Below are 27,343 nucleotides of genomic sequence, written 5' to 3'. Positions count from 1 at the left end.
ATGTTATGTGTCTAGAGCTAGAATTACACCATGAACAGAAATCACGCATTGTTTTCGCCGTTATAAAGATTTGGTCTGGTTTCTCTAGATGTCGTAATCGAGTGTTCTATTGTCGGTCATGGAAACTAATGTAGGTTACGGAATTCAAGCATGGCAACTAGATGACTCTTTCCAAGAACATACTAGATTATTTTGAAAATTAATATTAAATAATTTAGAAAATATCGATCTCCTGAAATTAGGGTGTCGCTAGTGAATACAATTGCTTTATCGGAGAGGCTTTCCAAAAATGTCATTATTTTTAACAAGAACACCTGAAAATGAAGAAGAATTTACGAATCACAGGTATACTTGTCCAGTTTTACTTAACGCAGTTCAATTTAGTGCTCTTTGACAATAAAAATGCGTCTCATTTTTAAAACCATGTTACATTCGACTATCTCATTTGCACTTGATGTACTTTCCCTATACTTTTTACTCAATGACTTCAGGGACTTCTTCTATAAATACATCAATTAAGAAATCTAATATATAAAATTCCCGGTTACCGTACTCCTCCGAAACGGTCCGACCGATTTTTATGAAATTTTATATACATGTTGGGTAGGTCTGAGAATAGAACAACATCTATTTTTCATACCCTTAAGTGATAAGGGTTGCTCACACTAAAAAAAAAATATTTCAGCTTTCGGACGAAATTGTTTGTTTTTATTTTTTTTATAATGCAACTAGAAAAAATTCATTAGGCAAAACAACGTTTGCTGGGTCAGCTAGTAATAAATAAAATCCAACATCAGTTACCAAGTTCACATATACATACATAACACATAGCTACTAACCTGAGTCATCATCATGCCCCGTATTCAGCTGCAGGGCTAGCGTCCTGAGCTCCTTGTACACCTGTATGGCCTCGCTCCTGAGCCAGCTGTCGTCCTCATCAGGGCCGGCCTCCATCTCCGCGTGCAGGGACCGGGCGGTGTCCGTCGTGTCTATGGGGTCTGGGGCGCCGATCCTCTCGGCTAAGGTGTCGTGGGATCGCTGCAGGCGCTCCAGTTCTTTAAGTGTGTTTTGGTAAAGGTGTTCCTGCGAATGATTGGTAGGGTTATAAAATTGGATACTATATGGATCGAAAATTTGAAGATTTCTTAGATATAATTTTATAGTAATGATAAACTCCGTTGTGTCCTAAACTTGTGGGCATTTCCGATACATACGCGTGGATAAACTGTTGCATCATTTAATCATTCTTAGATTCTATATTATTTAAGATTAGACATATGCGCTTACTCTGGTTGTATTAGCTCTATCCTCAGAAGATTTAGGTAATATAATACAGAGTTTAAGAAAATAAAACAATAAATTATAATTCAACACAACGCATACTGAATAACAAATACCAGTTTAGAACAGGTGTTTAAACAAAACAACTGGAGGACCTTGGTTAAATATCACCTGAATAAGTGATGTCTGTCTGAGAATTGTCTGCATTTGTCACGTCCAATATTACACGGTTCCTAGAAACATTCATTTTGGCAATTTATATTTTACTAGCTGTTGCCCGCGACTTCGTCTGCGTGGTTAGAAGATATAAGTTATGACTTTTTCTTCGCTCCTATTGGTCGCAGCGTGATGATATATAGCCTAAAACCTCTCTCGATGAATGGTCTATTCAACACAAAAATATTTTTTCAATTTGAACCAGTAGTTCCTGAGATTAGCGCGTTCAAACAAACTCTTCAGCTTTATATATTAGTATAAGTATATTAGTATATAGATGCCAACGATATCTTCGCTACGTTTCATCGATTTTTAATTTCTCGCGCGGAGATTTTAATATTACGATAACTCATTACCTATTCACTTTTATGGTGTAGTGTAAAAGGCAATTTTGTTCTATATTACATGTATAATATATCTAACTAATTATTTAACTAACTATTTATTTGGATAAGGATTAATACTGTATTGTTAAAAATAGGTTCGTACATAACCCATAATTTTACTGTATTAAGAAAACACATAAAAATGGTTATTGTGGGTTATCCTTGGAAGATAGACATATACCACCGCGGACTTTTTTGTCGATTTATTAAAGAGGTACAAACCCGCCATACATAGATTGTTGTAACTCAAAAGGTTTTGGCAGCGTTCTCGAGGAAAGCTCTCGAATGGCTTAATTTTTTCCGACATGTTTAACTAATATCGTTGAAATATTGTCAGTTTACACAAAACCTAAACTTATTATACACTAAAACCTTCCTCAAGAATTGCTCTATCTATTGTTGAAAACCGCATCAAAATCCGTTGCGTAGTTTTAAAGATTTAAGCGTTCATAGGGACATACAACATGATGACAGAAAAAGCGACTTTGTTTTATACTATGTAGTGATTTCTGCTTATTTAGCTGTTGCCCGCAACTTCGTCCCCGTGGGTGGAAGATATAAGGTATGATTTATACCTGGCCTGTTTTTTTCATATTTTCCATTGTATCTTCGCACCTATTAGTCGTAGCGTGATGGTTTATAGCCTAAAGCCTTCCTCGATGAATGGTCTATTCATATACACGAAAATAATTTTTCAATTTAGACCAGTAGTTTCTGAGATTAGCGCGTTCAAACAAATAAACAAACTCTTCAGCTTTATATATTAGTATAGATAAAAACTGTCACTAAAATAATTTCAGTCACTAACCATTACAATTGTTAATTTGTCCGGTTTTCTCGGACATCTTAGTTTGGGTTCGGTTTTATGACATTCAAATAAACCCCATAAATCTATACTATAAACATTTGCATATTGTTTTGACATTTTGTTTTGTTTAATTAAAGTTTAAATTTAACGTAGTTACCTACACCTTCACACGTATTTAAAACTCAGCTATTATGACAAAATTATGTGTAAGTGTCTTCTTCAAAGGTAATTTTCATTGCCATGAATATTTATTAAAATATCATTGATTATCATACTCTTTGCTTCACAATATCATTGCGCTGACTTAGGTGATGAAGATCTCTCAATATGCCTTTTGTCGTTATAAGAGCGGGGTGGTGCTACGAGCATTGTAGTGCGCCATCTTGCTTTTACAACAGCAACGATCAGTCAAGAGATGATGATTGATTTTTGACTGCACTGATAGCCGAGGAGTTGGGGTGAGGAACAGTTGTATGATGCACGAATGCTTGTCCTGAGCCTGGACATCTTCGTGCATGTGACTTGAATGTTTATGGAAACCCTCGCGACGCAAAAAATAATTCCATCTTGTATGATTCTTTTTCACGTATTTTTGTATGACCATCATCGTATATTTTTAATTAAAAAATAAAGGGCTTACAAGACCGTTTCGAATGGATCATAGTTACCCAACAAGTGGCCTTCGAGTAAGATTAGTTTTTAATTACTGTCCATTGTTCTTGGCTAATCCGCCGGATATTGTGAAGTTTGAGATTTTTGGGCGCACGATAAGGCTTGAATGAAGGTACGAATGGTATATGTTGTTCACTTTCGATACTGTGCTCGACGTGTCTGGTCATATGGTTGCAAAATCTAGGTTTAGCTGCGGCCAGGGTTATCGTGAGGAAACCAGCTCACTTGAGAATTTTGCAAAAGTCGTGTTAAGCCACACAAAAAGAAGAGTAGTGAGGGTAATTTTTACTTAAAAATGGAATCATCCTTGACCAGGACCAGCATCCCGGATCATAAATCCAAATTTTTGGAAAACTTTGGGCAAGATTCATACAGAGTCTGTATGGAAAATATTGAGCAACATAAACACAAAGATAACATTATCAAATTGAGAACCACTACTTTCTAAATTCAATTAAACGTAATAGAATAATCATCAAAATCAAAAGTTTTTATTTCAAAAAGGAAGTTTTACAGGCACTTTTAAAACGTTACAATAATTATTCTAGGTGCGCGGTGTCAAAATACCACTCAAATGAAGAAGACTTGGCAAGAAACTTCACAAATTACTCTTTTAAAAGCATCCAAATTCAGAAGCTTCTTGTTTTAAATATTTAAATTGTTCTACAATATTTTCTTTTTCAGCAAATGGCCGCGAACTTGCCAGTGTAACCAAGGTTCACAGTCCAACCCCTCGACACGGCTTATTGTGTAATAGAGTGGATTCATCGAGCACTTCCCATGCACGTACTTACGAAGCCATACACTATAGTGATGATATTTCTAACAATTAGATTATATTGGAAATTCCACAGGAAATAGTTACGTAACTAGAGAACTATACGAACTGTGGTCAGAAAAGGTTTTATAAATAGTAGATCTTCTTTCTACTCTGTTCCAAATTACAAGGTTTCTATGCGATGTCAATTTCGACTCTTCTTTCTCAAATCGTCTCTCATTTAGAAAGAATTTTGCTTTGTAAGTTTGCTTGTTATCACTGTCGCTTCATTTTGTTAAAGAGATAGCTTAAACTAATCTATTTAAGTTGAATTATTAAATACTTTCTGCTTGGTTCAATACATTTTAATAATCATTATAGTTTGAGGTTAAACGCTCACTGTTACAGTATGTCCATCGTATGAGAAGAGGAAGCGTCTGTCCGAAATATGGCTAGCGCGGGGTATACAGCTGAAGTCGTGACTACTAACCCTCACATATGTACTAGACTAGCCATGACAGAAAACCATTTATGGCAACTTTAATTTGACCCTTCCAAAGTCTTCCAATCCCTGCTACATTGCTATAATTTTCGATTCAAGTGTCTATCTCAAATACTGATAGGCCAGAGATCATGTCTTTCAAGTCCAGGAAAAAAAAACAACATATACTTTTAAATAATCTTTTTTAGCAGCAAATTTGGGAATAATTGAAATATGTGCTGATGACGTGTAAAATCTTTTTTCATCAATGCATTTGGATCTGTTTGTATGCTGTCTCTGTTGAAGTAAGACTGGACTTGGATCTCACATTTAAAATTTCTAATGAACGCAGAAATGTAATGATCGGCTAATGATAACTGATCTAACACTTTCGATGCATAAACAACTAATCTATTTTCTGAAAACGACATAAAATCGACAGCTGATAAAAACATAGAAAGTGAAAATCTAAGTAGTCGTAATAACAGCGATGGTCTCAGAGGCTTATAAAAGCCGGTTTTATAGGTAATGTTTGCTATCAGAGTAATTTATAAAATCAATTACATATCACTTAATGGACGGATGTTATCACTTTATTTAGACATGACTCTTGCCTGGTTAGATGCAGGGCAAGAATAACTTAATGAATACCCAATATAAAAAAAATAGAAACGTGAGAGTTTAGGTATAGTTAATTCGAATCATCTCACTGTATAGATAACTTTTGTAAACACACAGTGATGTTTTGAACTAGGCGGTGAGCTCCCTTTTCCGCAGGTAGCCTAGAAGTCAGCCATTGTGCGTCGTCTTTTGTTAATAAAAGTTTCATTTTTGTTTCACTGTCACACAAATTAAAAGCTTCATTACGCAAATTTAATAGAATCATTTAATTTAAATCAAACACAGTAATACACTGATTCATAGTACTTTTGATGTAAGTCCACTGTGTTAAATCTATAAAAGTGTACTAATTGTTAGCTCTTACTTAATTAAAATAAAATATTCAATAAAAAATCACGCATAAATAGCGCCGAGCGTTGAGATGAGTGGAACTATCTGTTGTATTTTAAATGTCATATTATTACGTCGAGTTATTTCGACACATGTGATATAAAAGCAAATAACTGGAAGGGTATTAAGATTTTTTTGTAGCATGAACATAAATAAATTATCTAGGAACAGAGTGCACAAGAATATAATGTTTTACTAAAATCTTGATGGCGTAATTTCACTACTTTTAGAAAACTTGACACTTTATATTTGAGACCTTTTTGCACATTTCTAAACTTGTGAAAGAATACCTGACAGAAAACATCAGCTAGATCAAAAAAAGACGATATGGCAACAGGTAATAAGCATAACGACAGTGTAAAAGAAGATTTTGCTCATTCACTTAATGTTACATTATTCAAGTGTAGTTATTGCATAGTCATAACATGAAACCAAAGTTACCATTATCATATAAAAGAATAAATTCATTTCATAGTTGCTAAACAGTCATATACAGTCACAATAAGATTAGATCAGACTAATATAATTAAGATAGATTAGTATCAATTGATACTTGATCAAGGAACTTATGCTTGTCAAGACATTGGGGACGATTGCAGCACTGTCTGAATATAAATCATATTCAGATTTAAATCACATTAAAATGCTTATGCTAGATCATTAGGATATGAAAGTAAACTCAATAGCCAAAGCAACAATAGCGGAAGACTAATTTTTAGAGGTTACGAAAGGAAATAAATGAAGTGGAAATATGAAGACTGAAAATATTTATGATTTAGTAATAACCACGAAAGTTGCAGATGTAGTTACTGTGTATTTTTACAAATATTGTAAACGCGAAAGCAAAAGTCACTGGACAGATTCAGACGAAACTTGGTTCACTGATAGTTAATCACCAGAATACAAATTGGATAGTTTTCATCCCAATTTTAAGTTCCCGTGGGATCATTTTCGATTTTTAGCGGGCGAGACCGCGGGCAACAGCTGTTGTTAGGACATATTTTTTCGACCTCTTGGTCGGCGATTCTTATATTCTTTATTATTACAACTTTCGAGAGGCGATTCCGTCTAAATCCATTGATACATTGAAGGTTTTTATTGATTAAAATCTTTTCAACATAAGTCCTATCAGAAAAAGTAATAGTTGATGTTTAAAAGAAATATTTCACAAGACATTAAGAGAAAATAATCATCGCGGAAATAGCTAATTTCCATGTAAGTTTGTAACACGTTACTTCATATAATGATGTAATATTATGTATAGACAACAAACAATCGTTTTTAAAAGACATTACTTGAGTGATGAGACAGAATATTAATTTGACAGTTTGAATTCTTAGTAATGAGCATTTGCAACACAATCACGTCATAACTCTTCGAAACATCTTTTATGTATTGTGTAAAACAGTTTGTATAACATTATTTATTTGATGAATTAGCTTTAGTGGAGAGATGCCTGTGCCCAGCAGTGGTACGTCTATAGGCTGGTATTATTTTATTATTTGCTTTAGAATTTTTGTATGGACTTGACATTATTTTTTTACATTACATTTTTATCGCGATATATTGTTACTCAAGATAAGTTTTTTATTAGTCAAATGAATAACTTTACCTACCTTCTTTAAGAATTACTTTCTGTAAACGTTATAATTCTGTTTATTTTTTTTGAAAAAGTCGATTTCAACCACTTTAAAGATAGTATACATTTCACTCAATCATTGCAGTCCATGCTCTCTCAATTCCTCCCCTTTAATTTATTTGTACTTCAAATTATATCGACAAAAAATCTAAATTGCCTTTATCATTGACCAAGAAGGTACTCTTATCTATCTCCTTACCTGTTCTTTAAGCTGCCTCTCCAGCGCCCTGATCCTGTCGTTGGCCTCGTCCAGCTGCTGCATGAGGTTCTCCTTGTCCTGCAGGGAGCCTGTCAGCCTCCGCTCCAGGTCTGACTTCTTGTCTGTCACCATCGCCAGCTCCGATTTCAAGGATTCTAAGCTTTGTACATGGTCCTGTTGGAGAAACGATTCATTAGCTTCTAAATTTTTATGGGCCTTCAAAAGTGGAAGAAAATGAGTATAATACAAGTAATCTTTGCCCGTACAGTGGGACATTTAGACTCAGAATATTAAATCAAACTGGTTCTAATAAATCATTTTGTTAGCATTTTTTTAGTAGTACCGTAGCTGACCGAAAGTTCAGCAAATCATATCTCAATTTATTCTTCTCATTAATTGACTACTTCAATATCAATATGATCTATATTTCACCTGTAGACTGGTCTTCCTCATGGAACACTGGTCCTTGAGTCCCTCCAGCTGTGCCAGCAGGTTGGCTTCTGTTGCTGAAGACTCCTTCAGCTGGACTGTCAGTCTGGAGTTCTGGGCTGTCAGTTCTGCTATTAGACTGGCTTTCTCCTCATCACGCTGAGGACAAAGATGCATTAATTAGGAAAATTGAAAAATATTTAGGTATTTTTATTAAAAAAATGACTCAGTAAGGAATTTGATCTTTGTTTCGCGGAGGGTTTCGCAAAAACACCCAGATTCAGAACAAGCATTCACGTTCAACGCTAAGCGTTCAAACGTGGATTTGTCAAGTCATTTTGCTTTAGCAGGTAATTTCTCATTGGAATCAGGATGGGACAGTAAACCAGTACTTTTGGCAAAAAAAAAATCAAAGGCAGTGGATGATATATAGCCTTATAACAAAAAAATAAATAAATCTATAGGATTTATACAAATAACAATAATAAAGAGTGCTCTTAGTATCCGCTTTCAGGAAATGCACAATCACCTAAATCCAATACGTGGTTGAATTATCTTTATAGATTATTAATATTTTCCTTCTTTTACTTAAGTTAGCATAGTTGCATGCATTTATCACAAAGCTTGTGAACCTTTAGCTCTCCTAAAGTCCAGCTTATTCAATTTTCTACTTCGCGGTTTATTTGTGTCTAATGACGTTTTGACAGAATTGACTTTTAGCGATTGCAGTTGAATATTGAGTCAATGACTAATGTTTTCGTCGTAACCTACTTTTTGTCAAGTGCATTTTGGTATTTAAAAATTGTAAGAAATGCGTATGCATCGCATAACTTTTATGTAATAGGAAATGTTAAGTCAGCTTATGTTAAATGAATAGAGATGTGTGTTTAAGATTTTTGGCCATAATTTGTGAAACAGATTTTTGTTTATTTTGTAAAAAACCTCACACATGATTCATCTTTAAACTAAATTGAAATCGCTCAACCCGTTCTAAAGCTATGATGCAACAGACAGACAGACAGACACACAGACAGATTGACAAACAGACAAGTCAAACTTATAGCATCTTTTTTTTGAGTCGAGAGCTGACAACTAAATTCCATCGATCTTTTCAACCAGTCACCTCTCAGTTGAGTCATTTATGGAATAGTATTTCGGTGTAGCACGTCTCAAGGCTAAACCCATTTCATGGCTTTGACACGTGAAATCATAAAACGCGGGAAATTGCCGTTCTGGTAGCTTTATTCATAAACACATACAGTAAAAAGACCGGCACACATTATAATAAATGATATTACATTGTAAACCTACATATGTATTTCATTTTTAAGATTAAGAGCTACAGGAAATCAAGTTGAAGTGGCCATTTAGGAAATTTCTCAGTACTATAAATACATACAAAAAAGAGTGTTTTCATGATACCATTGCCCGTCACAAGGAAAACAAAGAATATTTGTTATTACTATATACCCCAAGTTATCAGCCCACTCAATCCGCTCCAGGCTATTCCTAGAAACGACAGCACTTATCTAATCGCCTCATAATCCTGATAAATTACAAAACTGATATCCACAACATCCAACGAGCGAAACAAATGACTAATAATAAACTAACGATACCGCAATCAAATATTTAACCATAGATCTAAACCCACATTGTTCTGAACATCAAGCGTGGTTAATCGTCTTAATAGGTGTAACAGCATAAACGAAAACCGTCAAGCGAATCTCAATTTTCTTCCCTCGATATAAAGGCTATTATATCATCAGTTTGATTTGCGAAAGAGTTTTTTCCGTTTAGTTTTGGAAGGACGTCTGATCAAGCACCGTGACGTTTCAACATTGTCTCTTGTAAGATACTTGGCTTATTCGAATCGAAGTTATTGTCACGACTGGCGCTGTTGATACAAAAGAGCAGTGTAAAAATGGGTAGTAGGTTACTGCATGGTCAAAAATGTCAAGACATTTTTTTATGAACATTGATCTTTAAAATAAAATATTTCCATTTAAGGCAGTTTATAATTGGTGATAATGATAATACTCACAAATAAAGACTTACTAAAATGTCTTTTCGATTGGTTTATATTTCGGCATTTGTATCAAGCGAAACCAAGACTACAAGTAACTTAAAGGCTTAGATACTTTACCTATAAGCCTATACCAAAAAGGCATACCAAATTTTATTCTAAAGGTACCCTCGTTGACTTCCTATTCGAACCTCCAGAGTGTTTCAACTTCATCTTTCCAATAGCACAACGAGGTCTCGAAATTCCACCATCAACATCTTATTAATAGTTACGCTCATTACCCAATACCCAGTGTGCCAACTGGTAATGACGGAGGATGTCAAGCACGGAAGCCTCCGCCATGGCATCCTGGCAGGAAGACCAGACCTTCACACAATACAGTCAATGCCAATGAATTTGATGATGGTCGTTATAGATGAAAGGACATACTTATTGTTTTAGTGGCCTGGTGTGATGATGAAGGTTGGTTAGTAACATGGTACGGGGTATTGCTAAATGGGTTTGTCGTATTGAACTAAAACAGTCAAAGAAGGAAGATACAAGTTCCTTTGTAAAGCTTTTGAAGAAAAAGTTTGTTTAATCGATCATTAATTAAAACAGAATTTCATCGTTTTGATTTAGTTTTTTTTAGGTATCTACTTTGGAACGGTATTAACTTTTGTAACAGAATAGTTAAGTTAACTTTCCTTTTTAAAGCAGAGAGACTACAATTTCGTGAACACAAAATTAAGTTTTTGTTCAGTTAATGACTGCATCTTAAAGAACCCATTCTGATCAACTAACAACTTAAAAAACTCACACAACACCTCAAATAGATCAACAGCGATAATTCAAAATAGACACAGCTAGCAGACAATCAAATAACTATTTCCCAACAAGGCGTGGCGCTAATTGGCTAATTGTCGCTGAAAGCTCCCAGAGGCTAGTCCGTGGTCAATAAATTCACTGGAATTGCGTAATACTAGCGTGTAATGTCAAAGCAACCTTGACTTTGCTTACTGGTTCGCAGAACAGCCTAATATACATTTAGAACATATAAATAACGTTGAAGTTTGAATTCGTTCACGTTTGTAAAGGGCAGAAAGACTGCATCTTGGTTCAGGAACTCAGTAGGTATAACTCTGAATGAATTAAGAAGGTAGATCAACCATCGTACAAAATATACAAAAATTAACTTTGAAAGAAATGTTTATTGTCATTTAATAATAAGTCATTTGACAGAACTCGTGATTATGAGTGGTTGCATTTCACTTGTTTTGAGAGTAGTAAACCTTCTTGGATAAAAATGGAGTTCAGCTGATTCAGCCAGGGTTGGTTGGTTTGGAAAAACCCATTTACTCCGAATGGTACTATTTTTCTAATTCAGGCAACTATTTTTAGGTAATATAGGATAGTTTGAACCACTATTAATTTATTTTGAATGCACCAGTTACCTTGTTGGAAATGTAATCTTCTACAACTAGTCCAATATAAATACAGTGACTATACATTTATATGAGAGCTTCAGACACGTGTGAGTACTAATGGCGATCTAATATCGTACTGGATTTCTAACACTTTCTTCGTGACACTGTTAAACTGATTTACTATATGCATACATTAACTTGCACTTTCAAATAATGTAAGAAGATAAGTTGTAAAAAGTACATTCGATTCGTCTTATGATGCATACCTTAAAAAACGGACAGCAAAAGCAAAGAGATAGAAAAATCGGTTTCGCCCTGGATAGGATAGTAACGGCAAACAAAAAAAACTCTGCTAGAATACATTCATCGTAATATTATTAAAATTGATTATTTGTATACTATATTAAACTTCATCGCCATGGTTCCATTTTGCTCAGATGGGAAATATTCAGTAAATAAAATAACTCTACGCTGAACACACAGTATTCTTCAAAAAACATGCTAATGTGAAAACTTTTCAATTTACGACAAATCTGGACGATTGTAAAAAAACGTTGTTTGTGAAATCTGAACAAAATTTGTAAACGGCAGTACGTTTCTTTGGTATTGACGTATCGAGAGGCACTTAGTAGTTTACGTAGTAAATACTAACATGTTAGAAATGTCCACTTCTTGTACGCATCAATTGCAGTCTCTAACTGTTTTTGCAAGTACAGGCAAACCGATAATGTTAACACTTGACAAGATCAAAGTCTGCATCATTCACAAGTCTCTGACAGGCGACCTCGCACGTATGGCCACAGTTTTTGTCGCCACCATGTCTAACTGATTGCTGTCCGTCCAATGTTACGTCCAGTGACAATTGATTAGTGTAAAGTAGCCTTTACGTGCAAGATCAGCTAGGGGGCAGGTGATTGGCTTTGAAGCTTGCTTGAATCGTGTTGCGAATGAGTCTACTATATTCTATAATAAGTAGTGGAGTTTTGAGACTTCTTTTTAAAAATCTGGTCTGGTCAGGGATAGGTATAATAAGAAGGCATTATTTGATCATTTATCTATTGTATTTTATATAATGTGCTTGTCCTTTAAAGTGGGATTATAAACACGGTTTATAAAAAAAATACTTTCAAGCCTAGGATTGTTTCTATCAGTTACTCAACTAAAATGAAGACTACATAATTTGTTTCACAAAAATCCTTTTCCTTGAGATTTAAACCACTACATTTAGATCAATCGTCCAAACCAAAAAAAACAGTTAACGATTCGGCTAAAGTCGCTTCCATGCCTTAACGTTGCATCACAAAATATTAAAGTCCCATTAACGCCATTAAAAGTCTATTTATTAGAACATTAGTTAGCTAAACGAGGCGCTGAAGGACGGCTTCTCATATTAACAGGATTACGATCAACGAAAATAATCTCTCGCACGTTCTCGAAGGTAAGGTTTCGGGGGTCAGCGAAGTGGGGTGTGATTGACAGCGTATTATTACCTTGGAGAAACTAAAGGCTCTAGGAATCTGATGAGAATTTTGGTGAATTCACGGGCTTCTTTTCGCAAATTTTTAGCTTTTGAAGGCAGGATTACTTCTTTTGAATACCTTCCGTTCCGTTTTAACTTTCCAGTTTCCAAGAATTAATCATCCCTCAGTTTTAGCATTCAACTTCCTTATAAATTATTTTAAGAAATTCTATAACATACACAATTGTATAGGGCCAGTGCCGTAGTTCCCGATTTACATAAATATTCGTAAAGGCAACTTTGCTATATTAAATATTAGTGTATTCAAAACTGGACATATAATCTGCTGTCACTGGCACCACACACCAACCTTGACTCAGTTCGCGCGCAGTTGTAATGTACATTTCAATGTTAATTACATCTAAACACCGAATTTTGGACACAAAGGCTTTTTGTGCCAAATCTAGGGTCAAGGAAAGCCTTATTGTTTTAATTCGGCCATTTTCCTTTGCTGAGACAACAATGACAATGCTATGCTGAATAGATTATTAAAATCAGAAAAAAAAATAGAAATATCAGAAATATTTTTTTTTCTTGTATCTGACCGCTTTTCTTTGTTTCTCCTTTACATTTTTTATATAACCATACTGAGGCAAATGAGTGTGTCTCAACATTAAACAGTCATTTAAGTAAGAACCTTCCCTAAGATAGAAGCTCAATCAATTAACTCTCCTGTATTCTGGACAAAGGTTTCCCGAAAGCTGCGTTACAACACTTATGAATTTGGTCATTATTGGTAAAGGGTGGGCGAAAATGGGTGCTGCCTAATAAAATCTGACCTCCAAAAAGTGCAACTTAGTAGCCTCATTCGAATAAAAGACTTTTGATTTTGATTACTTCCAAAATATATTTTAGAACATCGCACTCTTAAATCCAGCAGTCTGCTAAGTGCAAAAAAAACCGCACAAAAGACGGCTTCAGTTGTTTTCGCTTCATTAGTCAAATCACAACTCGGAAAGCGTGAAAGCGTGTGTATAATCTGAATTCAGATTTTTTTCCATCTTTAGTTTTGAATTTGTAATTAAGTTGTTTTATTTCAGTTATGGCTATTATTTAGATTGGGGGAGCGACTAATGACTAAAAATATTCATTTTATAAAGGTTTACTTAAGCGTATTTATGTGGATCGACCTACCAGTTTCAAACCCAAACAGAATCATCGAGAATCGAAACTAATTAGTCGGAATATAGATACAGATAAATACGCGCCTACGCGGAGTTATAAACACACCTCACGAAAGTAGTCATAATAAATTGATATTAATTAGAGATTCAAGTATATAAAACGCTATGATAAAAGATTTCTAGATATTCCAGATTTCTAAGACCAAAGTTGCAAATGATCATAATTTCTATAACCAGCAACTGTAATCAAATGACATTATGTTGTAATACGACCATTCTGCATAATGTTCACTTTATTACGACAGGTGGTCACAACGCTTAAATGTCAATCATTTGTTACGTACTTGTGAATGGAAAACTGTGAATGATTTTCCTGCATTTATACCTTCGAATAATGTTGGACAGAGATTTTGAAACCGAAGTAATTATAGGTATAAATGTAAACTGTAATGTAATCCAAATGATTCAATTAGTACCTACATCTGTAACTTTCTTAGGGGCTTAAAGATATTACCAAAGTGGCAAAAGTACCTAAGTATGTTTATCAATTGTCTAGTACTCATAACACAAGCTCCGCTTAATTTGAGACTAGATGGCGTTGTGAGAATGTTGTCCAATATTTAAAAAAAAATACAGTAAAATAACTTTCCCCATTACACAATGCTTCCAAAACCAGATTAGCATTAGTATATTAGATTCTTAATATGAATAACAACCAAAGCATAAAACCGACTTCAAATAAGAAACTACTGATACAAACTTAATGAAATCATGAGGACTAAACGACACCTAAAAAAACAAAGCGACAACTAAAAAAATAATGAACAAAACGGTTTAATTTAGGTAAGAAATCTATACTAATAGATAAAGCTGAAGAGTTTTTTTGTTTGTTTGAACGCGCTAATCTCAATAACTACTGGTTCCAATTCTTTTTGTATTGAATAGACCATTCATCGAGGAAGGTTTTAGGCTATATACCATCACGCTGCGACTAATAGGAGCGAAGATACAATGGAAAATGTGGAAAAAGCACGGCAGGTATAAATCATAACTTATATCTTCTACCCACGCGGACGAAGTCGTGGGCAACAGCTAGGTCTGGGATAAAAACATAAAAATCAACATACAGATGAATTGAGAACCTCCTTTTTGAAGTCGGCTTCATCTACCGTCTGACCTTCATTACGACCTCAAAACTGTATTAATAGATTATTCTAAGTATTTATACGAGCTAAGCATAATGGAATCCTGATAACATCAACCTAGTAATTAAGTGTTGCGGTGTTGACGTGGATTGCCGTAGCTTTTAGAAGTGAATCATTTCACTATCAAAGCGTGGCGGGTTATCGTTTGATCTAGTTAAAACAATATGAATTTGCTGATGTAATTACATGGTTCATTCGTAAACCTCCGTAAGTTAAGCTGACATATATTATGCTGCTTTAGAGTTGTCCGCGCCGTTTCTCTCGCAGAAAGAGCCTTAGGTGGCATGTAAGGCGAAAAGTGATGAATGGAAGCATGATGCAAATAATTTTGGTTTGCTTTTGTGTTTTTTTTTTGAAACATGAACTTTATCTGATGTGGTCTTAATTGTTTTTTTAAGCCTCACTTAAAAAGTTGTAGGTCTGAGATTTAAAAATTGAATAAAGCCGACAGAAGCGGTTTGTACTGACATAAATTTGATGGTTGACCAGCTATTTCTTGGCTTGTACCCTTAGTTTCAAGAGTAATCGTTTCTTACAAACAAAAAAATCCTCATTAACACATAAATTAAACAAGGACTATGCAACACTTACATAAACTGTTATTATACTTTTAATTGTAGCACGTATCAATTAAGATACAGAACTTGTGCGCTTGCGCATACAAACAGATTTAGCATACGAAATGGTACTTTATTGCTTGTTAGATGTAGTTTATTTACCTAACAGATTTGTGTGCTAGTTATCTGATCGTGTATTCTTTGTGGGGTGTATTGTGTAGCCCTTTTGTTGAGTAATAGATATGTAGGAAATTCAGTGAAGTAGTGTTTTATTTGTGTGCATACGTAAATGCGTTTTGTATCAAATTATCGAATACTACGGTATAAGTAAATAATTAATTGAGCTCTAAATTAAAGTCTGGGGGCAGTTCCTTTCCCTTGATGATTTTGGTAGACAATTCATAGGTTCAAGACTTACTATTTTCCTGGCATCAAATTGGATATCAATAAAACATGGGCATTTCGAAATCATTAGGCTAACTTAGCCAAACCCACAGGGCAACGTTTGGCCATTTGTGTGGTCCACGGATATTTGTCCTGAATCTTTGTGTGTGGGTGTCTTTGTGCATAATTGAATGTTTGTTAAACCCCTCGCGAGACAAGGATTAAATTCCTTAATGCGGGAGTGACTATATTATTTAAAAAAAAGTCTATCGTGGACAAACAACGTGACCCGTTACATATACATCAACAAAAATTATAAAAGTGTGCAACAAACCTGTTTGACAGACGTGTCTCTGGAATCGATCTTGGAGGTGAGCTCCCTGATGTCGTTCTGTAGCTCCAGCAGCCGGGCTTCGTACTCGCCCTGTGTCGTGTCCAGCCGCCGCCGCAGCAGGTGCTTCTCCTGCTCCAGCTCCTGAGGAGAGGAAACTGGTTAATAAGGAAAAACCATTGTGGCAAGAGATAACGTTTTTAGAACTATATTGGCAAGTGGAGACAAACCTCGATGTAGTTTTAGTGTTAGACTTAAGAAAGCATTTTCAGCATTAAATACTTTTGGTCACTAGAATTAAAATTGATTATTTTTTTATACGCAGAAAACCTGTCTTAGAGAGATAAGTATGTCGAAACATCGTTAGTTTCAAAATTTTTAGCTATTTATTTCTACTAAATGACGAGTATTTGCGTTTGAATTCTGATAGGGTTTTATATGTTACCACTGATAATCGAAGATTCTTTACGAAGAATAAGTACACCCTCAATTTTACTGAATTCCGAGATATTTAATTAAGTGCACTGAACGGATTAATTGAGCGACGATCCGCAAAAAATCTTTACGTTTCCGCACCGGAAGAATAATGTGAAACATTTCCGCCCGCCATCTTGTTCCCATCCATTGTCTATGGATGTGAAGTGTGCTATTAGAAAGCATAGTTTACACGTTATTGTAAATAAAACTTAATTATTGTTGGCTATGGGAAATATTTGATTCTGTTTAAGGAAAAAGATGGTGATGATGTAAAGATTGGAGCTTTTTTGCAGTTTTGTAAAAGGCAGTAATTTCGTACGTTGCTAGTAGTTCGCTTTTACCAAGAAAGCAGTTAATTGGCATTTTTTAAAGGGGCTTAGCAGCGTACAGTTGCACATCATTAAGAATGACTGAGTTTAATTTACAATCGTTTCTGTACCAATTATATGGAATCAAAGTACTAAGGTAAAATCAAAAACAATAGTTTAACAATACGTTCATTAATACTCCGTAGACGTCAGGAGAAAATAAACAGTGGGAAACAAAGAAATACGTCACACTTAATACAGTTGTTTAAATATTCTATAGAAAGTCTATGTAAACGTCTGCAGTCTTTGTCCAGACAAAATAATGAAATATGTTGGAAGAATTTTGCTGATGAAATTAAATATTCCTTTGCGTATTTTTACAACTCGAATTGACGTCAAGGGAATGATCTGGCCTTAGTTACATTTGAAATTAATACATTTTAGATGTAGTAAATGCATCAAGTAATAAAAACTTAGTTTTGGTTGCATCTATAAATATGCGGCTGTAATAAATTTAGATTGTTTTGCCGTTTAGGAAAGGTTTTATTTGCGCGTATTTATCGGTATCGTCCGACTAGTTTCGGAATTTACAGAAGCTCTTAATTAAATGGTGACTTGGCGCCCGATCCTGGGAGTCTCTAAGAAAGCAAAATTACATACATTAGAAAGTACACTATATACTATACTTCCACACAAAATTCATCAGCTAATGTCAATTGAGTCAAATATATATTTCAAAAAATTTGGTGAATTATCTCAAACTTTTCTTATCTGAAACTTGTAAGAACAGTTTAACGACGCAATAAGAGTCCAGAAAGCTGCCTAAATCAATTTCCCTGTTTATTTACACAATAAAACATTCGCTTTCTCGCACCCTAATTATTATCGAGAGTGTCCTCAGTTGACCGACGCCGAAAGTGAATTTATGTGGGTCTTATCGTAATGACGTTTTTGTAAAAACACGCGACGCCACAACGAAACGAAGACAATTACCTATCGTGAATTCATGAGTCAAAGTCATTGACAATGTAAACAAGTCGCCATCTTGGTAAATGGATCTGTCAAATTATTTTTAATTTGTTGTTGAAAGTTGGTAATAGTATCATTATCGTAGCGTTATTTGAGTGGGATGTGGAGTTTTAATACGCTTAAATAAAACGATTATATATTGCATACCTGCATAATATGATTTAAACACGCGTGTTTTGTTCTTTCTTGGGTTTTTTCTGGAGCTAAAAATATTGCACTGTTTTTGCTAAGGTTAACGTCGGCTGTGTGAAAATCAGTGAATGACGTTGTTTTATCATTCATAAATCATCTTTTTAATACAATTCAAAGACAAAAACTAAACAATACACCTTCACAACATTTAGTTGATTAACGACGATGACGAACATACATTTTGACATTAGAAAAGACATGGAAACAGGGTTGTTGAAAGTTATTGTTAGAATGCGCGGTGACCGACTTGCGATTCCCAAGTTGTCAACTTATGTGAACCCGTGAACCATACCAGATAGTAATCATTTACTACAAGTAGGCACAACTAGGGCATTTTCACATCTCTACTTTTACTTGAACAATGAGACCTTTGACAATCTCCCGTCAAGCCATAGTGAAAATGCTTAGCTTGTCTTGCTTGACAGCTGTCACTGTTGTGTCAAAGACGGAGAGACGTTCCTTTTTAATGAGTTAGTGTCGCGTTTGCTTTTGAAATGGAATATCATTGGTGAAATGTAGCAGTGGCATTCGATTATCAAATTCAGAGAAAGTGTGTAATTTAAACTATACAATGAAAACTAAATTGTGTGTATCACATATCTTGTGTTTTCAGTATTATACCTTAATTTATCTTCAGCCTTTCGTTAAAATAACAGATTATTCAATTTAATTAAAAATCATTACTAAAACAATTCTGATTTTCTTATACTTTTTCAAATTATATATAATATAATAATATTGGACAACAATCACACAACGCCATCTAGTCTCAAATTAAGCAGAGCTTGTGTTATGAGTGCTAGACAACTGATAAACATACTTATATAGTTCTAAATACATACATATTATAGATAAATTACACCCAGACACAGAACAAATGATCGTGCTCATCACACAAATATTTGTCCTGGGTGGGAATCGAACCCACGACCTCCGGTATTGCAGTCAGGGTCATTAACCACTAGACCAACAGGCCAGCCATTGTAATTGCAATCAGTTACATACTATGTACCACACCTAGTACCTATATCTATACATATAATAAAATTGTAGAAAAGTGAAAACTGTACATTGAATATTTTTTTAAAAGAATAATTGCAGGGTGGTCTACGAACGATTCCGATGCCGAAAATATGATTTTTAGAATTTTTGTCTGTTTGTCTGTTTGTCTGTATGTATGTCCGGAAAGATCTCGGAAAGTACTGGATGGATTTGATTCATATTTTCAGAGAATATCAACAAGAGGTCCGGTCAACATACTTTTTACTTATTATCCCGCTTTTCGTTACAGGGGGTGAGCAGGAGCCTTTTATATCTATACACAAATATCAAATTATCTCATAAACTACTGAATATATTTCATTCAAATTTTGCATGAGCCTTATCGTACACATGATACAACAAATATACAAAAACCATAACGCTACTATGCAGGGGGCATGAGCAGTAAAGTTTTAAATTTTTGGACTCACCCGTAACATCGTGTAATACAATTATGAGGTGTATTTTCACCCCATTGAGTAGTAGGCAGCATGGTTATCAATTTACACAAAAAACATCACGCTATTTATCTTAAGACTTTTGTCAGAGCAATAATAGGATTTTCGAAAATAAATCATTTTCTCAAAATTTGTCATTTTATTCTCTTTCAAGTCTGATATAGGCCTACCGCGACTATTTCACAAGTAAAATAAAAGAAACATAAACTAATACGTTTTTTTTATGCAATTTTTACCGTAATCAGTACATTCTTGAAAGAGAGGAACTTAAATTCTTTTTATTTTTATTGATGTACTCAAGTTTAAATGTGGAATGCCGTAATATGATTTTGTATTTATTTACGATAGGAGTATATACCTAAGTTTTTAGCTCGGTAATGTTGGCGATGCTACTTCAAGATCAAAACATTCGTAGTGACACTCAACCCAAAGTTGCATGTAGTTCACATTGATCTCATCTATAATTATGCAAAACAAAAAATTACTGAACGACACAGTTAATTATTACCTTGGTTCATCTGTAACAACTAGCAACAATTTTTTTTTTTCTTAAATTTGCAACATTACATAAGCCAAAAGTATTTCGGATAAAAAAGCCCAGAAAACTTGCATAAAAACTGCATAGTAGGTATGCAATGTGAAAGATCTAAAAGACCAAAGCTATCAATGAATATACATTATGTATCTATTGATAGAATAATGTTTACTGATACCTGGGATTTTTCAATATTTTAACGATTTGATCGGTCTACATCCACCATTATACAGACCGCACACGTGGTCCTTCCAAAAATTCCTTTAACAATTTATTGTATTCTCTACTTATTTAAAATTTTCTTCTTTCGTAGCCTGGTAAAAACAGGGGAAGGAACGAGACAGAATGAGTTTCTGAGATCCCTAAGCCGACGAGGATTAGGAACATATTTTTGAAAATTTCTCCAATAAGGCTGATAATAGCGTGTAGCTATCAGCACTTACATCCGTCATACAATGTCTAGAAAATTCATTTTGGCTGTCGGTATCGACAGCGTAACCTCATAACCAACCTCATGTAGTCTTTATTTAAGTTCCATTTATGCAGTAGGGATGACGGTAGGTATTTTACTTCAATTGTCGTCAGGTATGTTAACGAATAAACTACGTAATTTTTCTTTGTAAATTGGTACAGTAAATAGAACTCATGCACAAGAAGTCACTTTTATGTTCATATTTTTGCTTTGTCGTAACATCACACATTATACACATCCTATACTTTAGATGTTTGTCATTGTCAATTTTGAAAAAAGGGGTCTGATATTTTTTTTATTATCACGGCATTTATTTATCAGCAATTTAAAGGCAAATCATGATCAAAACACCAGGGGGGCAAAATAACACGTTTACCAACTTTTTTATTTTGGAAATATTCCAAATGTTTGTGGGGATGATCAGTTTTAATATTAAGCGGACAATCAAACATAACGTGTTTCAGGAAACCGTTTATTTGAGCGCAATTTTGCAAAATCTTATATCTTATGACACTATGTAAAATCCACAGTTACCGAGCCCGACTCTCACTTCACCAGCTCCGTCCACAAAAATAATTTGACATCTTCTTTATATCGTCAGAAAACATCGTGTGTGAAAATAACAACTGTCTGGCTATCACTGTTCCTGAGAAACAGCCAGATGACAGACAGACAAACGGACACCGGGGCCTCAGTAATATGGTTCTGGTTTACCTCTTTGGTTACAGTACCATAATAATTTTATGATACCTCGTAATCACTGTCATAATCCGTCTAGCAATTTCAGGTGTAGGCCGGCCCAAGAACAGACGTGCTCGAAAATCATAACCCACCCACCCAATTAGAAAATGGAAAACCTTCGAAAGTAAAACATTTTTAGCAGAAGTGCTAAGACTGAGTGTATAACTCAGTCTTAGCACTTCTGTTATTTTTTCCTACTTGCATTTTTAAACGGCTCGATTTGTAAAACATGTCTAAACGAACACTCGCACATAATTCACGTTTAAATTAAAATAGTTCAATTCGTTCGAAAGCTATGATGTCACAGACAGACAGGCAGGCAGATATGTCAAAGTTATAAACCCCTCTTTTTGAGATTAAATAAAGTGGGTCAAAATCGCGCCCAAAGAAGTTGGTTACAAACAAACATACAAACATACAGGTAAAGCTAATAAAAAGTGTGTAATAAGAAAAAGTCATTAAAACAGCTGTGAAATATTTGACACCAGGATAGTATCGTAAACGATGAAATGTGTTTGATTCAAACATTTGATAGTTTTTGGGCCGCTCAAGATTCATTATAATTTAGAAATAAAAAAAGGAAGCTTAAAATATAAAAAAGTGTTTCATTTTCAATATTACATTACATTTTTACTATGATCGTTATTATTAAACATCATAGTTTTTCACATCTTGAGAATCACGCAGACGAAGTCGCGGGCAACAGCTAGTCTATAAATATTTAGCCTACTGATACCAAGTACTATATACGTACTAAGTTATGAAGACATTAGCAACACATACCAAGTCTGTGAATGATTTCTAATGATCCATTAGGATACGAAGCGCATTCGCGGCGTGCGCAAGAGTCGTCCCTCATAGCTACGCGTCTTGCAGGGATGTACTGTACTGTATTAATTATATGCGTTTACGGAAAGTAAAATATATAAAGTTTTAATTGGATTTTTTGCGCGCAACTCTTCGGTATTCAACAGTATTAGTACGTACCTATCCGCAATAATATATGTTATTATTACATGATTTTTGGTTCCCGAAATGTACAAAATATTTTTTCGTTTGATAATCCAAATCTGTATTAAGGTTGAAAACATGGTCAGTCAAAATTCATAGTCAATACTTATAAAAGTAGCACAGTCATTGAAATCAAAATGAAAACGTCCAATCAACAAAATGAGGCGTATAAATTGTATTGAAACTAATATTAAGGTCGTAACTATCAGATCTATTAATCTAATCCGCCCCTGGCTGCGCCGGCGCACGTCGCCAGGCGCGTACCGTCAGCAAGAGAATCAGTTAGTACTATATTATGAAATGACAATAATGAAAAATTCAGTGTCGTGAAGTCCTGTTTTATGCACGGATTTGTATCCGCGAGTTCGCCTAAGTATGCTGGTTTGAAAAAAAATGGTATAGAATTTTACGAAATCGTTACGTCACAACTCGTCTCGTAAACTTCAATGCAGTTTATCTTTGTTATTATTTTTTTCAAAAAGCAGTAAATATACCTATCTATTATTTATTTTATTATGAGGGACTTAATAAACTTACTTTTTGTATTCAATCCTTATTTATTAAGAGCGTGTTACTGTTACAGGACCTCTGTTGTTGACGGTACTTACACATACAGCACACATACGCAACTGACTCCTGATACACTTTCACTGCTATCATAATGCACCGATGGTTTTGATTGTTATACAATTAGATTATATTCGAGAAATTTTAAGTAGCTTATAGGTTACTTTAGTTAGGGTTCGGCAGCGGTTTCATTTTTCTTAGGAGTTTCCATAAGACGTGATCACGTGATCAACTAAACAATTGGTGAGCGAGTCGAATTAATCACTATAAAATATGAAGCAGTAAATCTAATTTCCAGTGCTGTAATGAAATAAAATGTAATCATTTATTCTGCAAATATGATATTATATCATTTTTACATGTCTTTCTTGAGAACGCTGGAGTCGACATTTCCTATCTGACTACTCTGAGAAGAGATGGCGAAAAAAACTCAAGGGTGGCAGAATCTTTTAAAGTCAAGACAATGTTGCAAGAATGCTGTTGAAAGATAGTTCCAAAATCAAAGATTGGAGTAAGGAGACTAAACAATCTGAGTGCTTTTAATTGTTTTACTAAGAGCAAACTAAATTGCTATCAATGCAAAAACCTTAACCAGTCTATATCACCACGTCACCACGTAATCTATGTAAAAAGGCTTGCATTTGTATCGCACGAGCCTGACATTGGACATTCATATCTCAAAGCCATCTTTTTTGGCATAAAAGTCAAGGTTGGATCCAAAATAAATGGTCAGGAAACGTGAGTATAATATAACAAAAGTTATCATTGTTTGTCAAAGTTTTTTGACATTGAATCCAAAGAGTTACTTCATGTTTCCAGATCACTCAATATTGGACAGAGGTTTGTAGAAATATACCATGAAATAACATGAATGATATTAAATTTTTGCCTCTTTTCTGCTGTGATACGGGTTAGACGTTTGTGATTTATCAAAAAGACTGTGTCGGATCTGATTAAGCTGGCCAACACCAACCTGCAGTGAGCTAGCGTGGTGATCAATTTTCAAACCTTGTATGGGAGGAAAATTATACCCAGCAGTAGAACATTAAAAATCTTTAATCATGACGAAAACTTAGCCAGTATGTCTAGCAGACACAAACTTTGAGAACCATTATCTAGCCTATATGACTAATTTGAAAAGTTCGTGCTCTGCCAGTGATCACGAAACTCATCGTTTAATTTGTCACGAAGTCATAAATAAGTATCGTAGCATCGTGTTATTATAATAAGTATGTGCAAATTGTTGGTACGATGTGTTTATAGACTAATTATATACTAGTCTAGTCTTCATGATTAATAGCTAAAGATCAGTGTACGTGTCTAATTCTCATTAACTGATTCAATAGTGAAAGACATAATATTGTTTTAACAATAAAAACATACAACTGAGATCAAATAAAAAACTACTGAGAAAAACTTGATGAATCTTTCATGGGACCATATTATGACAGCAATTTACCGTTAAATGAAAAAGGATCAACAAAACCATCATCCACTCCGAAGTTCTAAGGTAACAAATATTAAAAAAGTACAGACGAATTGAAAATATCCTCCTTTTTTAAACGGTTGCAAATAGTTTTAGATTTGAGAGATCCAAGTTATGATGATAATGGGAATTAGCGCATGACTTGGTTGGTGTTGCAATCTGAAGTTGGTCGACACCATATTAAATGAAAAAAACTTTTGAGAAGAAGAGCTCACTGCTACAACGAAGATCACAGGCAAAAATGGTGTTAAAGATGAAGTTAGAAAAGAGACCTACTTCCAGTTTCGAAAATAGACAAGAAGTAAATCTTAATAAATGTCTATACTCTGCTGCATGTGTTTATGTCACTGAACTCCTATTGGTTTGGGTGGCGCACTGGACATCTTTATAATTGACGTTATTTCAGAATTATTTTATTTCTTTGATTTCCTTATTTTTTTAATATCCTAATCGCTTGAAATATAATATTCAGGACAACGTCAGTCGGTTCTTCAGTAATAAATACAATAACTATACTTCCCAAAACATTAAAATCAATTCACTAAACTTTTAAGACATTTAATTAACATTTAAGAGCATCTTAAAGTTAAGTTTCAATGTTAGTTAAAAGTTCTTACTCAAGATGTTCCACAATTGTAGGTTCTCGGTAATCGAAACGGTGGCGAAATATCAAATGATTGCGAATCATAATATAACTGAATGTCGCTGATGTTAACACCTTGAGCTACTTCAAAACTGATGGATTTGTCCATTCTACAGATCGAGAAGGACGTACAATGTGACTGGTGTTGACTGACTGACTGTAATATCCATACAGTATGATTATTGACTGTAAGAAACTTATGTTTAAAATAAGGCTACTCGTACCTATGGCTTTTTTGGGGGTTTTTTAACATGTTCTGTGTTATATTTTAGTAAATAAACGATTTTTGTGTAAACTATTTTTTATTGTAGGTATCATAAAGTCGGTTTAAAACACTTTCCACGAAAACTCATAGGATTTTGTTTAAAAAGTTTACGAGGCAAAGCTTGCGAGGAAAGCACTTCAGCAATTTTTATTGCAATTTAAGTTATTGAATCAAAATTACAATACTAAAGCACAGTCAGCTCATATCTAATACAAAAACGCATAATAATATAACAAAGACAATCCTAAAAACAAAAATAAATGGGAAGTATCAACCACATTCAACGCCAACAAAACAAATTAGTTACAAGTCGAAGTACACAAATAAAAAACAATCGATTATCTTGACCCAAAAGACGAAAAAAAACATTTCTCTCGAATCCCAATCAAACCACGAATCTTAACAAAAGTAATTATAATGGAAGTATTATTGTTAATAACCGCGCCGTGAATAAACACGATTAAGGCACTTTCATTTCGAACTAGGCGGCCTGAATTCCAATCCACTATTAGGGGCACTCATTACAATCGTTGCAACCAATGAAATCTATGTGGTGCTAAGATAGAGGCGAGCGCGGGCAAGAGAGTAAGTAACATGTTGCACATGCGCAGGTAATGAAAAAAAACCGGCCAAATAGGACTCACAGAGTTTTCTATACAAATAGTCTAAGAAAATGAACCGTCCTTAATTTCATGTCCGTAGCTTATTATAAGCGTTCCGTTTTTACCCTTTGGGTGCGAACCCCTAAAATTGAAAAGCACGTAAATTTCAGTCAAATACGATTGTACAGCTTTATTTATTTCGCTTTAAAAAAATAGGGTTTTTTCAATGTTTTTGTTATTAGGAGATATCGTACATCCTAAAACTTTTCAGGGGGAAGTGAAGATACATCTGTACAATCAACAATTGTTATTTAACCTAGGAATATTCTTCTCAAACGTTAGGCACTCCCTTTTCCCGGACAATGCTCTCGTTGGATACCTAAATACCTACTCTCCAACGTTAAATATTTTTACTTCAACGGTCATTGTGATTAATTGTGTGTCATGTGACACAGATCCATCTCCAAGGATGTTATGATATAAAGTTTCGAATACATCTTTTGTATTTTTAAACAAGACTTACAATACAAAACTCTGATGTGATGAACCTCTTTGTGACATTATTATTATAAGTAGGCACAAGTACCTATAACATATTACGACTGTTCTTTGCCAAAAAATTTACTGGATATCTTCCACATGAACTATTTGGGTCTGATAGTCCGTGGTTATACGGATGTGATAGAAAAAAATCCAAAATCTCTGATATTAAGAAATATCTCCTACTACTTATCCTACACTCTAGAATGTTTATTTTTTTATAAATCACACGTTTTATAGTTGTATAATCTGCCAGTGTCAAGTACTTAAGTGAATGTTAGGTTTATGAGCACACCAGTCGTATCAGATTTGAGCTAGAAAAAAAAACAAGAAAACCGACTTTTGATCCCAGAGAATAGGATATATAAACGACGAAACCTACCTTTAAATACCTTGGCCAAATATACCACGACGCAAAAAAAAGGTATGTTACTCTAAAAGTACAAAAGATTGTTCCTGCCGCCTCCCATACCTTGGGACTCGAAGGTCACACGCAGCTTGGGCAACAGCTTCCGTAAAAACCGAGCATTGTTTTATTATAACGT

At 34.4% G+C, this 27,343-nt stretch overlaps 1 protein-coding gene across 2 annotated transcripts in view; it reads right to left on the bottom strand.

The window, feature by feature from the left end:
- The window catches only part of LOC113503219 (bicaudal D-related protein homolog), a 128,399-nt gene that overhangs the window by 18,811 nt on the left and 82,245 nt on the right, over positions 1–27,343 (bottom strand). The window contains exons 1-5 of one of the 2 annotated variants that reach the window (XM_026885112.1): positions 18,393–18,778; positions 16,435–16,575; positions 7,883–8,038; positions 7,451–7,624; positions 840–1,083 (exon numbers count right to left, since the gene is read on the bottom strand). In XM_026885112.1, coding sequence (XP_026740913.1) covers positions 840–1,083; positions 7,451–7,624; positions 7,883–8,038; positions 16,435–16,575; positions 18,393–18,527 — 850 coding nt within the window. In that variant the 5' untranslated portion in view covers positions 18,528–18,778. Of the gene's footprint in view, positions 1–839; positions 1,084–7,450; positions 7,625–7,882; positions 8,039–16,434; positions 16,576–18,392; positions 18,779–27,343 lie in introns of those variants that run through there. The other variant, XM_026885111.1, reaches the window with a different exon arrangement.

Source organism: Trichoplusia ni, chromosome 18 (assembly GCF_003590095.1).
Source record: "Trichoplusia ni isolate ovarian cell line Hi5 chromosome 18, tn1, whole genome shotgun sequence".
NCBI lineage: Eukaryota > Metazoa > Arthropoda > Insecta > Lepidoptera > Noctuidae > Trichoplusia > Trichoplusia ni.
The sequence above is the reverse complement of the archived record's forward strand: the minus strand, read 5'-3'. Positions and strand labels throughout refer to the sequence as shown.